Source organism: Thamnophis sirtalis, unplaced genomic scaffold, assembly GCF_051295495.1.
Source record: "Thamnophis sirtalis isolate CommonGarterSnake01/CBP01778 unplaced genomic scaffold, rThaSir2_p1.2 scaffold_10, whole genome shotgun sequence".
Classification (NCBI taxonomy): domain Eukaryota; kingdom Metazoa; phylum Chordata; class Lepidosauria; order Squamata; family Natricidae; genus Thamnophis; species Thamnophis sirtalis.
In genome coordinates this window covers 47,582,945-47,597,564 of record NW_028261390.1, presented here as the reverse complement: position 1 = coordinate 47,597,564, position 14,620 = coordinate 47,582,945, and the positions used below count along the sequence as shown (strand labels likewise).

The window sequence follows — 14,620 nt, the reverse complement described above, 5'->3', positions numbered from 1 at the left end:
GTTCAAAACCACCAAGTGTTTGTCCATCTAGAACTGATTATCAGACATTGAAACTGAACTAACAAATCTTGCTCATACCTGCTTGAGTGTAAGACTTCAAGGGTGCCCCATTTTAATAGAAGTTTGAAATTGTTTATGAAAACAGAAGGCTATCCATTGATAAGAATATGTTTGCAACGTACAGATAGTCCTTGACTTATGAACACAATTAAGCCCAATATTTTTGTTGCTAAGTGAGGTATTTCTTAAGTGAATTTTACAATGTTTCTTGCCACAGTTGTTAAGTGGTTGTTACGTTAGTATCCCAATTGTTAAGTGAATCAGGCATCCTCATTGACTTTGCTAGTCAGAAGATCACAAAAGGTGACCACATGACACTGGAACACTTCAACCGTTATAAATATATGCCAGTTGCCAAGTGTCTGAATTTTGTTCATGTGACCATGGGGATGTTGCAAATGTTGGAAGTGTGAAAAATAATAATAAATCACTTTTTAAAGTGCCATTGTAACTTCAAACGGTCACGAAATGAATTATTGTAAGTCGTAGACTGCCTGTAGTCACTTAAGTCCTACATTATGGTTTAACTGTTAATTGCAGAAATTTTATTCTGATTTATTTATGGCATTTATCAGGTGAAGATTGAGCATTCGTATTATTTTAAGTGGCTAAAAGTGTGTGTGTGTGTGTGCACACACATGTTTGAAATTATTTTTTTATACAAATTGTAATTGTCTTAAGTTATTATTATTCCAATAAGAAGACTAAGCTGAGTGGGTTGATTTGGTTTTCCTGAAGCCTATTTCTTAATATTTTCTCAACTAGGACACACAATGAAGCTAATTAGTCTGAGTAATATTAACTGCCTGGAAAAATAGGAAGAAGCTGGAAGGAATAGATAACGGGGGAGGGGGTGTTTCAAGATTATGGCTGCTAGCACATTTTTTTGGAAAAACTGCAATAAGTAGCAACATATAGCACTACATGTTAGAAACAAAAATTAAGATTTTGAGGAGAAATGCTGTCTTAGAACTGATTTGTTAGGCAGTCTGTTGTTTCTTTGACTCTTACCTTAACCTTACTAGGTGAACTTTCAAACCTTTGTTATTTTCCCATTTTTCCTTACACATTCATATATAAAGAGAAATGACCCCAAGTTTACAGATATGTTAGTTATCTTCTGCCACGATGGATTAAAAAGGCACAAAAATATATTTGTTATCCTCTTCTATATTAATAAGGAGCAGTTAAGAAATAAAACATACATTTCCATTTATATGATTCTTGACACAATTACTTTTTGAAATTCCAAGGATAAGAGTGTGGTTACCAGTTACAAACTGACAATATAAAACTTTACACAAACGGTAAGAAAACAGTTCTTGAGATTGAAAATTGCAGACATGCTGTGAGTATGTTACTACAAGGAAATTGATATATATGAAAAGACAGAATGTTGAAAAATACAGCTGGTCTTGCATTCTACAACGTATGCAAGAAAAAAATGCAATCTATTACAATTGTAGGTTCAAATTCAGAATTATTCTTACTGCTGCAGAATTACAAAATGATGAGTAGGCATTCTGTAGGAAAAAATAAAGAACTGTCAGCATGGAGCTTGGACTAGTTCATAAAAGGATAGTATTTTTATAATAAAAGAAAAGATCTGAGTAAATAGAAACAATCTGTAAAATTTGAAAATATTAGGTATTGCATAAGAAACAGAAGATATTATATGAACAGAATTAATAGTATAATGTTAGTAATTACAATTAAGGGAAACAAATTGTCTCTATGCCAATTTACATTAAGGTTATGAGATAGTTTAACTGAACTGAACATAAAATATGTGAGCAATCATATTATGGTATGCAGTCATCTAATTAATGATTTAACATGCACACAAATTACAGTAGAAGGTCATATTCATAGAAGCTACTCTATTTGAATTACATTCTTCATTTATACTCCCACTCTGTTATTTTGGGGAGGAAAATGTTAATATCCACAATTCTTTATATTTGATAAACTGCATATATTATTAGATTGATCACAAAGAAGAACATATGCACCTTTAATAAACAATTATCAATTATAAAGTCATATTAACAATCCTATATATTGCAGCCCAAAATATAATATGACAATAATATGACCCCAACCCTTTAATATTTCAATTTCTGAATTGCAGAATAATTGCAACCAACTTTTATTGAACTTTTTCCATTTGTTTTTCAATCTGAATTGTGGAGCTTACAGTACATTCTGAAAGTATTCAGACGCCCATCACTTTTGTCAATTTTGTTAATCTGCAGCATAATTCTAGTTGTTGAAATTCATTTTTTTCTCATAAATCTATACTCTTCCACATAGTGACAAAGAATTTTAAAAATGTTTGTAAATTTATTTATTTTTTAAAAAACAGAAGTATCATATTGGCATAAGCATTCAGACTCCTTGCAACAACACTTGAAATTTAGCTCAGGTGCCTCTCGTTTTTCTTGATTGTTGCTGATATATTCCTACAACTTGATTGGAGTCCACCTGTGGTAAATTAAATTGATTGGACATAATTTGGAAAAACACACACCTCTATAAAAGGTCTTACAGCTGACAATGTGTACTGTGCAGAGCAAAAATCATGAGGTCAAAGGAACTGCCTGCAGAGCTCAGGGACAGGATTATTGCAAGGCACAGATCTGGAAAAGGCTACAGTAAAATTTCTGCTGCACTGAAAGTTCCTAAGAGCACAGTGGCCTCCATAATTTTCAAATGGAGAAGTTTGGCACAACTAGGATTCTTCCAAGAGCTGGTCACCCAATCAAACTGAGCAATCAGAGGAGAAAGGCCTTAGTAAGAAAGGTGGACTCCAATCAAGGCACATGCCAGCAAAGATCCAGAAAAATGGAAGGCACAAGAGATTTATGACAAACAAAATAAATTTCAATATCTGTAGAATCAGGCTGCAGCATAGCAAAATTGACAAAAGTGAAGATGGTCTGCATGCATTGTATATATTATAATAAAGGTGGAAATAATTCTGAAGAGTTTTATCTTTTTTATGTCTCAAAAATGTCTCAAAAATCTGGCATTTTAAGCGATGTGTAGACTTTCTAAATCCATGGATATTGTTGTTATATAATAGCAGTAGACAAATGTTTTAATCTGTTTAAGGATTGTTTTATTTAAATGCTAAATCACTGAACTCATTTGAGCTATGGTATTCCAGTTTCATGGATTTATGCAATTGATGGTATATCAGTACAAAACTAGAAATTAATATCTGTATTTTAATTATATCAAGTCAAATAAATCAAAAATAGCACTTTTCTGAATTTGGTTTGAATCAAATATATTGGATGGCATAAGAGTTAAGTTGCAGCAGCAAAATTCCCTTAAGGCTTCTCTATGACTTAATTTGTGTAATAGAGTACATTTGCAACAGTATTCTAATAAATTATCACTTAGGTAGTGATTGAAACATCACAAGTTCTTCACACAGCTCTACCATCAGGTCACTCTATCTTATTTTTCAGTACCGTAGAGACTCTCAGTCATCCAGGTCATGATTGTCCCAAAGGTGCTTTTTAAAGAGGCAAGTGGACTTTCATTGTTGTTGTTTTCTTGAAGATGTTTTGCTTCTCATCCAATAAGTTTCTTCAGTTCTGACTAAATACTGGTGGATAGAAGGATTTATTTCTTGCAGTCATCTGGTCATTAGCACTCTTTCAGAGAGTAGGGGAGAAGAACAGCTCTCTCTTAACAGAAGAGGAGGGATACAGTATCAACTATCTCCTGCTTATCTCCAGAGTTCTTTCAGCAGTTCCAAGGAAGTTCCACACCCATTTGCACTATTCAGATCACTCTGAGGGCAGATAAACCTCCAAATGGCCTTAACGACTCTCACAAAGAGTGCTAATGACCAGATCACTGCAAAGAATATAAATACTTCCATTCTCCACTATTCAGTCAAGAAGAAGTTTCTTGGATCAGAAGCGAAATGTTTTCAAGGAAAAATAAAGTCCAGTTGCCTCTTGAAAAGCACATTTGGTTCCATGCCATACAATTTATTTTTAATGTATCAGGTCATTGTGCCTAATCCTTAATTAGAGGCGAGGTGGCACAGTGGTTAGAGTGCAGTACTGCAGGCCACTTCAGCTGACTGCTAACTGCAGTTCGGCGGTTCAAATCTCACTGGCTCAAGGTTGACTCAGCCTTCCATCCTTCCGAGGTAGGTAAAATGAGGACCCAGACTGTGGGGGTGATATGCTGACTCTGTAAACCGCTTAGAGAGGGCTGAAAGCCCTATGAAGCGGTATATAAGTCGAACTGCTATTGCTATTAATTCTTATACTGGTAGATCAACACTGACTTTTATAGAATGTTCGTTGAGAAAAGAAATCTAATTTACCATTCCTTAAGTGTTGTTAGTATAGTGTCAGTTATTGTTGAAATTTATGCAAAAACAAGGTGTTTTTTTAAAGCTAACCTTAAACATGAAATACTATATTTGATAGAAATATCTTATAATGGGTATGATTACACCAATATAAATAAGAATGCATTATCTCTCACTGAAAATAATGTCACTATTATGATCTGCATAAGGTAATAACACAGTGCACTGAGTACCAATTAAGTATCATGAAATCATTAGCTCACCCTGATTTAAACAAGAGATGATGGAAATAAATGGATTTAATATAGGCTTCTTTGCAAGTTATAACTTCAATAACAATTGAAGCTACCATATGTAACTCTAATGATCCAAGCATATTGATTTACATCTTTAATTGATGATTAATGAAAACTCCTCCGTTTTAGAAAGCCTTTGCTGAGATCTCTTAATAAAATTTACTAGTAAATGAAAACTTTGTGCTAGTATAACAACATATTGTAAGCAAAATTGTAAAAAAAATATTTTATTATATTTATTTACATTTTATTATAAATGGATAGTGATTAAATATCAGTAAATTTCCACATTTTTCCCAATATTCAAATTAGAGTTTCTGATTGGTTTCAAGTCAGTGTGCAGTTTCAACCAGTTCAGTGTATTTTACACAAGGTTTGAGATGCAGAAAATTTATGTTTATAATTTTATCAGACATTTCATATCTAGAGAAATGAACCTGATTTTTATAGTAAAGTTTTATGGTGTTCATGAAGGAATGCTTAAAGTTGAGAAGTACCGTATTTTTCAGAGTATAAGACGCACCTTTTTTCCTTCAGAAAAGAGGCTGAAAATCTGAGTGCGTCTTATACACTGAATACAGCATTTTTTCTCCCCTGAAATCCCACCCCCTTCACAAAAATAGCCGTGCATACACTTATGGCGGTTTTAAGAGAGCTCCTGGGGGCTGGAGAGGGCAAAAATGGGCAAAAAATGTGCCGTTTTTGGTCCCACTCTGCAAGCCCCACCCCAAGTCTATTCATGCCTTTTTTTTTAACGGCCCTATTTTCAGGAGGTTTGCAGAGTGCAAAAACCTTTCCCCTTTCCGAAAGGGGAAAAATTGATAAGAATTGCACTGATCAAGTGCTGTGCCAGCAGAAACAAAGTCTTAAATGCTGCAGATTGTCAGCGATTTCCTTCTCCAGCATATGGATAAATACACCTGGAAACATCTACCTACCTACCTACCTACTGTCTCTCTCCCTACTACCTACTGTATTTCTCTTTCTCTGCCCCTCCCTCTCTCTCTCTCTCCCCCTCTCCCTCTCTCTCTCTCTGTGTCTATCCCTCTACCTATCTACCTACGTAACTACCTACTCTCTCTCTCTCCCTACTTATCTACTGCATTTCTCTCTTTCTCTATTTCTTTCTCTCTAAGCCTCTATCTACCAACCTACCTACTCTCTCTCTCTCTCTCCCTACCTATCTACTGTATATATATCTCTCTCTCTATTTCTCTCTCTCTATACCTACCAAACTACCTACCCCCTCTCTCCCTACTTATCGACTGTATTTCTCACTATCTTTCTATTTTTCTCTATATTCCTCCACCTACCTACCTATCTTCCCTCTCTCTCCCTACCTACCTACTGTATTTCTCTATCTATCTAGCTCTATTTTTCTCTCTATCCCTTACCTACCTAACTACTCTCGCTCTCTCCCTACCTACTACTGTATTTCTCTTTCTTCTCTCCCTCTATCTACCTACCTACTTTTTTAAAATTTGCCTCTTCAAAACCTTGGTGTATATTATGCTCTGGTGCGTCTTATACTCCAAAAAATATGGTATATATAATACATTATACTTTTTTGCCTTTTACTTCTTAGCACAATTCTAGCACTGTTTCCATTACAAAACTCCAAAAGGGATGTTTACTCTCAAAAAGCACACGTTCTGCAATTCCTTTGCTTCATGGCATTTTGTTCAAAGTTTCCTTTTCCATGAGACTAAAAATACCTCTTTTCAATAATTACATAGTCCTTCTATGGGCAACTTACCTAAGTAGTTATTGTTTGATATGGTGTTGTATTATTAATCAGTTTCTGTAATTGAACTTTTCACATTTCAAAGAAGTAATGACTCAGTAGGCAGTTTAACATTCTTCTTCTATTCCATCACGTTCCTTTTAGCATTTTCATGTTCCTGTTTACATATGGCATTTCATCCTCATGGCAGTCTTAAGACACCTGTCCCTTTCGTTTCTCCTTTCATTGGATCCATTAATTTTATAACTTTGGTCATAAACTCATTGTTTTGCATTTGATTGTCATTGAACTGGATAGTAATGTTTCCCTAATGCAGTAAAGATAACAATGTATATAATCTGTTAATACATAAAATTTTATTATTTTATTAATTTTTAAAGATCATATCAATTCAGATCCTAGGTCTGAATTGTAAAATCACAATAGGAATCGAATTTGAGAAATAATATAATCTATTTGTCCATTGTTGACAGAGATCATTTTTTTCAGTCTTAGCTTGAAATCCTCAGGAATTTCTTGTCAGGTTTTCATACAGCAGCCAAATGCTATACTTTACATGAATTTGATCTTTTGTTTGTTTGTTTATTCAGATTTGTTGTAGCTGCTCAACTCCAATGAACTATAGGTAGTGTATAAACCAAAACATTACATAAAAAACAGATAAAATAAAAACACACAGACATCCTAGACTAAAACAATCTAAAGGCAATTCAAAACAAACAAAGCAAAACAGCCATCCCCCACCCAAAAGACAATAATACATTAACCCCAGGTCTGGGACCAATGCCTGCTTTTAAGAATTTTTGGGGCCCTAGGAGAAAGGAGACCACCTTATCTCTAGAGAGATGTCCTTCCAGAGGGTGCGGGGTTATATCAGAAAAGTAGTGCTTCCTCAATGTCACAAAATAACATTTAATAGAGGGAAACTGGAATGCACCCATCCTCAGAACATAATTGGTTGGGCAGAATCAATTTGAGATTATCAGGTATCTAGACTGTATGCTACACAGGTAATTAACAAATAGTATCCTTTGGCAATTGGCTAGGAAACTTTAATAAACTTGATTCATGATAATCATTTCATTTCTGGATGTTAATATCCATTATTTTGATTATTGAATAATATCCAAAATATAAAAAGCAATATCATGCATAGTTATATAAACTACATTCAATATATAATAACTGAAAAATAAGGCCCGTTATATCTATGTAAATTGCAACATACCATTATTTAACCATTGCCAAACATGTGAAAAAATACACTAGGCTCCATGTGAAATGGTAATTGGCCATTGAAAACATCTTGAATTTTTGAAAATATGCTTCATGCCAAAATTATATTGCTTTTATCTGAAACCTTGACTCAGTTTCAAATTTTATACAATTAGTTTCATCTGTACTACTCCCAGTAAGAATAATGTATTTTGTTTTGCATAATTAGCTGCATAATTCACAGAAATTGACAGTTCTCAAAATGGAGGGAGTAAAAAAATGCCATCTCCCAAGAATCCATATTGAAAATAGGTCTTTCTGAGTTATTTATGAATTACCTGAATAAAGGGGTAAGCAGTAAAATTCCCCTGTTTGTGAATCACACAAAATTATCGAAGGCAGCAATAAAAATGTTAATTGGAAAAGCTGCAGAATTGTTTTCCGAACTGAAAATGGCAGCTATTATTCAAAGTAAGTAATGTGATTACCTGGGGAGATTATAAAGAAAAAGCTTAATTTCTCATATACAACAATGGAATATAAACAATTATTTACTGACCAGAAAAAGGATTTACTGAGCTGCTTGTTGTAGATAACTCAAAGCTATGAAAACAATGGATTCTGTAATAAGAGTCATTGTAAAAACGCAGGACTTAAAATCAAATTGGAATGCCTTTAAACAGCTCTATAATGCCTCTACACACTTGGAGTACTAGGTATAGTTTTCATGAATACGCTATTAGAGTAAATAGATGTAGAGAAGGAAAATCTGAATGTTTTAGATAGAACAGTTTTCTCTCAAAAAAAGATTAGGACATATAGAATTATTTAATTTATAAAAATATGATTAAGGAAAGCTATGATAGAGATTATCAAGTGTGGATATAACAGAGATAAATTTCTTTCTCAATAGCAAAAGCTAAATCTCAGCTCCAATTTAGCTAAATAGTGGGAAATTGGTACAAATACAGGAAAATAATTATTTACCCAGTAAGTGAAAACTATGCTCCTACAAGATACATCAATGGCCACCAACTTAGAAAATTTTACAGGAGGAATAAAAAAATTCAGAGCAACACTTTAACTGATTAGTGGTCATGATGAGTAAGTACTTTTTTTCTGAATCAAAGGCAATCTTCTGAATAGCAATTGTTGAAAAAACAAGACTGAGAATAACTTTTTCATGCTTTTGTGTAAATGTCTATGAAGGAAAAGGAAATATAACCAAACTTTTCCTAGTCTATTAAGTATTTTATATCAGAACTGTACAATTCTATGAAATATAGGCTCTCAGTTGGCCTTGGCAACAAAAGTCACAAAACATGTAAGTGCACTACAATTAAAATTGTTCATGTTTTTCAATAGATGTAGCTGTAAAAAGGTATATACCAGTATATTTGAAATTTAGACATTGCTGAATGTTTTTATGATTATTTACAGTGAGAAGTATACTGCTCTGAAATGAAGGACAACTCTTTTCATAAAATCACTACTTTTTCTATTTGTGAATTCTGAAAAATTCTATCTATTATTGTTCTTAAATGTCTGTTCTTTTTCTTTTTAATTCTCAAGCTCACTATTTGGATAAAATAGTTAAAGGTACTGTATATTTTGACATGACTCCATGTATCTCTACATGCCTTCATATATCTCTGTATATTATAGTGGTCATTCCATTAAACTTGGCAAATGCAACATATTCATACTCATTGAATTACAGATTTCATTCGTGTTACTTTCCATATGACTTGGATAAGAGAAGACTTAATGTTTTTGTTATCTGTTAACATTTTTACTAAGCAGTTTGTTAAGTTTCACAATATGTGTATAAATAGATTCACTTTGATGTTCTCAGATACTGAAGATTACAAGTATTTGTTGTTTGTGGTGTCTTTAAATGTCCCAACTTTGTTGTTGGAACAGATGTTCAATTATACATGTATGAAAAAAATAGGAGAAGGCACCCTGACCTGGAAATTTATAATAGAAATATGAGTTCAGGTCTGATATGAAAGAAAAATGGGAGGCATTTAATGCTTAAAACTCTGAATTTTGTACTCAAATATCTTGACATATTTTTTGAATACTTCCACTAAAATTAACCACTAAGCTTTTATTACTTCAAAGAAAGATTGCAAAAAATCTGTGCAATATGTGAAATCTATTTTACTTGCAAGATTTAAAGCCACTAAACAGCAAATATTTCCATATCTTCAGTTGTTGGTAGAAGTTTGGCTATTTAATTTATTTATTTTTATTATCATCAGTGATCCCCTTTTTTCCAGATTGCCTTTCTTCTATTCCTTATTTGTGCTTTTTCATTAGAGTATGGCAATATCCAGGCTTTCATAGAATTATTCTTAATTCCGTCAAATTGTCTGCAATACCTTGATAATAGGACAGATAAAGCTGTGTATCCTATGTAGTAATCAAGTGTAAAAAATATTTCAAAACTAAAATACATCCTCTATGTGTATAGTTAAAATGTGCAGGTGGCAAAAATGCTAAAGAAAAAGCAGGCCAAATATAATCTCAGCCAGGTAGGATTACATGGCATCCATAACAATAATTTCATCATACCTGGTCATGAGATGTTATTCCATTTCAATTAAATTATTGTTTAATTTATACTAATGTAGATAAATAAAGAGATACATTTATAATTGTTTTAGTCTAATAGACATAGGGACAGATTCTTTCAATAATATTGTCAATCCCTTGGAAAGAATCCTGTTCTACAACCCAGAGATATAGTCAGAAAAAAAATAGCACATCTTATATATTAACGTGTATGGAGTAAAAATTAAGTCCTAAAATCTTATTTGTAGCTAGTGATTATAGTTCTGCTTTATTTGCTTATGTGAATGTCTTACAACACTCATAGATAAGGAATACTAGAATTTTACACATCTATATTTATATAAACTGTCATCATTCTCATACAGGTCATGTTGGCTGCATGCCAGGTTTTCATCAATATGAATTGACAAATACTGTTTTTGATGTAATGTTAGATTTAAAAAATAGATCTTGGATATATTAAATAATTTTAATTGTTTCCCAAATTTTCCCTCCTTGGCCATAAAAGCAGACAAGATAGGATATAAAGGTAACAGAACAAAAGCCTTAGGGAGATTGTCACAAAAAAATTATAATCACTCTCCGCTCTGTCTTGAAGCACGTCACTACCGTGTTTTTGTTCAGTCTATCAATGTTTTATTGTGGTCCTTATGGTATTTCATTTTGTCCGTCCTAAATACTCAAATACGCACAGCTATTACATTTAGTTGGAAATCTTGTTGGTCCCGTCCCATCCGTATGCAGCCTGAATCCTAATGTTTGTTAGACTAGATGCTAAGCTGCTTCACTATTTCCTGAGCTTTGCTTATTATGTGGAAAGGAATGTATTTTTGGCATAAAGTATAGTCATAAAATTGACATATACTTTGTGCAATTATTTAAAACACTGTAATTTCACATGAATATACGGCAACTCTGAGACCAGATGAAATTAACATTCTCTTTTATTGAGTACTAAGGAACATACCTTCCTTTGAATTTTAGAAATACTTCTTTAAAACAAGGAGCTTAACAAAATCTACATAAATAACTTGTGATACAAATATATCAAATCATTATTCTTAAGAATAGAAGCACTATTGTTTATCTTGAGGCTATGTTGTATGCTGTGATGCTGTTGCCTGCTGATTCACTAAAGAAAATGAAAATATGATTTTGTCTGGCCCGCAGGTATTTAGTGGTTTCTTAGATATATTTCCTGCCTGCACAGGTAAGTGGTGTCTCAAAGTGTCAGACAAATCGAAGATGCCACTTAGTTAAGAATAAGAATCCCAGTTAATGTTGCTGTTACTCTCCATGTGCAATTACAGTATTTGTGCTGTTCTGAAGGCCTGTTCCCAGTAAGTGTCCCCTGTTTGTATTTTAATTAGATTGAAATATTTTTGCAATATAATATGGAGTATCCTTTTTGTCTATTTTAACAGAGGGATGCCCTGGCCTGTGTAATAGCAATGGAAGATGTACTCTTGACCAAAATGGCTGGCATTGTGTTTGTCAGCCTGGATGGAGGGGAGCAGGATGTGATGTCGCCATGGAAACTTTATGTACTGACAGCAAGGACAATGAAGGAGGTAGGAGGTTTAGAGCAAAATTCTTGCACTGCTAAAAAATATAAAAGTATTGGCTTCTTAATCAGGTGAACAAAATACCGCTGTGAGACTGATACAGAGCTTTTACTACCTGGGATGAGATATATTCAGAAATGTGCTTCAACATTTATTGCCTTCATTTTGTATGCTATCAAATCCTTAAGTGCTGGTTACAACAAGCAAAATGTGTACATCAAAACCCATTAGTGAACATTAGATTATAACTGGTAGTATATCTATCAAAGAGCAAATACAATAATCCAATGAACTTTATCATAAAAGTGCATACCAACAAAAATGGTTGTGAAATCCATTTTCAGATTAAGTTTTGAAAAAGTTACAGGAATATGCTGAGAAATAGCTTCATAAAAGCTTTTCTTTTTTAACTACCCTTTATCAGCAATAGTGTCATCCCTAATATTGCATACAGGCTGTCTTCAACTTACGATCATTGATTCCAACCACATCACTTGGCAACATAAATTCTATAACTGTATTAACTACCGTATTTTTAGCATTTTTTCGGAGTATAAGACGCTCCAGAGTATAAGACGCACCAAGGTTTTGAAGAGGCATTTTTTAAAAAAGTAAGTACATAGATAGAGGGATAGAGAGGGAGAGAAAGAGAGAGAAATACAGTAGTAGGTAGGGAGAGCGAGAGAGTAGTTAGGTAGGTAGGTAGATAGGTAGGTAGATAAAGGGATAGAGAGAGAGAGCTGGAAAGATAGAAAAATACAGTAGATAGGTAGGTAGAGAGAGAGAGAGTAGATAAGTAGATAGGTAGAGGGAGAGAGAGAGAGAGAAATACAGTAGATAAGTAGGGAGAGAGAGAGTAGGTAGGTAGGTAAAGAGGGAGAGAGAAAAAGGTGGAGAGAGTGTGTGTAGGATAAGGTGACCAGACGTCCCGCTTTTGGCGGGACACACCCGCCTTCCAACGCATTTTCCCGCGTCCCGCCCGCCTTTTTAAAAGGCACGCTTTTTTGGGCGCTCGCAGCTCCCGCCCATCAGCTGCTAGCTTGCTGGGCTGGCTCATCGTTTTGTTCTCTATCCTACCGATGAGCCAGCCCAGCAAGCTAGCAGCTGATGGGCGGGAGCTGCGAGCGCCAAAAAAAGTGTGCTTTTACCTACCTACAAATTTAAGCCAGCCCAGCCTGCCCGCTCACTGATTGGATTGGCCTGGACTCCAGCCAATCAGTGAGCTGGCTGGGATTGGAAATTTTCAGCACGTCTGCGCGAGTCTCCATTTCCTTTCACCAAAAGACGAAAGAGGTTGCAGCTGCGCTGACTGGTGAGTATTAAGAGCCGCGAGCGGATGGTGTGAGATCGCCGCCCGGTAGCCGCCAGAAGCCGCTCCCGGCCGCGGGCCCCTGCCCTGCCGCGTCCAGCGTGTCAGCAAGCGGGTTGCCCGCCCGCCTAGCGGCGTTGCCCACATGCACGTGGATTCAAGAAATCCGGCTGGATCCTTTGAATCCCCGCGCGTGTGGGCAATGCAGTTTGCGGGGGAGGGGAGCTTCGCTTGAGATGACCATGCTATGCCCTCCATAGCCTGGTCCTCCCAAGCAGAGCCTGCCTAGCTGTCTTGTGCACACACGCGGGGATTCAAGAAATCCGGCTGGATCCTTTGAATCCCCGCGCGTGTGGGCAATGCAGTTTGCGGGGGAGGGGAGCTTCGCTTGAGATGACCATGCTATGCCCTCCATAGCCTGGTCCTCCCAAGCAGAGCCTGCCTAGCTGTCTTGTGCACACACGCGGGGGATTCAAGAAATCCGGCTGGATCCTTTGAATCCCCGCGCGTGTGGGCAATGCAGTTTGCGGGGGAGGGGAGCTTCGCTTGAGATGACCATGCTATGCCCTCCATAGCCTGGTCCTCCCAAGCAGAGCCTGCCTAGCTGTCTTGTGCACACACGCGGGGATTCAAGAAATCCGGCTGGATCCTTTGAATCCCCGCGCGTGTGGGCAATGCAGTTTGCGGGGGAGGGGAGCTTCGCTTGAGATGACCATGCTATGCCCTCCATAGCCTGGTCCTCCCAAGCAGAGCCTGCCTAGCTGTCTTGTGCACACACGCGGGGGATTCAAGAAATCCGGCTGGATCCTTTGAATCCCCGCGCGTGTGGGCAATGCAGTTTGCGGGGGAGGGGAGCTTCGCTTGAGATGACCATGCTATGCCCTCCATAGCCTGGTCCTCCCAAGCAGAGCCTGCCTAGCTGTCTTGTGCACACACGCGGGGATTCAAGAAATCCGGCTGGATCCTTTGAATCCCCGCCCGTGTGGGCAATGCAGTTTGCGGGGGAGGGGAGCTTCGCTTGAGATGACCATGCTATGCCCTCCATAGCCTGGTCCTCCCAAGCAGAGCCTGCCTAGCTGTCTTGTGCACACACGCGGGGATTCAAGAAATCCGGCTGGATCCTTTGAATCCCCGCGCGTGTGGGCAATGCAGTTTGCGGGGGAGGGGAGCTTCGCTTGAGATGACCATGCTATGCCCTCCATAGCCTGGTCCTCCCAAGCAGAGCCTGCCTAGCTGTCTTGTGCACACACGCGGGGGATTCAAGAAATCCGGCTGGATCCTTTGAATCCCCGCCCGTGTGGGCAATGCAGTTTGCGGGGGAGGGGAGCTTCGCTTGAGATGACCATGCTATGCCCTCCATAGCCTGGTCCTCCCAAGCAGAGCCTGCCTAGCTGTCTTGTGCACACACGCGGGGATTCAAGAAATCCGGCTGGATCCTTTGAATCCCCGCGCGTGTGGGCAATGCAGTTTGCGGGGGAGGGGAGCTTCGCTTGAGATGACCATGCTATGCCC

The 14,620-nt window shown here is 36.8% G+C and overlaps 1 protein-coding gene across 12 annotated transcripts in view; it reads left to right on the top strand.

The window, feature by feature from the left end:
• TENM3 (teneurin transmembrane protein 3) overlaps positions 1–14,620 on the top strand; it is an 836,795-nt gene that overhangs the window by 753,133 nt on the left and 69,042 nt on the right. For 7 of the 12 annotated variants that reach the window (XM_087724557.1, XM_087724558.1, XM_087724554.1 and 4 more), the window contains 3 exons: positions 9,227–9,253; positions 10,743–10,763; positions 11,659–11,805. In XM_087724557.1, the coding sequence (XP_087580683.1) occupies positions 9,227–9,253; positions 10,743–10,763; positions 11,659–11,805 (195 nt within the window). The remainder of the gene's footprint in view (positions 1–9,226; positions 9,254–10,742; positions 10,764–11,658; positions 11,806–14,620) is intronic. The other 5 variants (XM_087724561.1, XM_087724552.1, XM_087724556.1 and 2 more) reach the window with 3 other exon arrangements.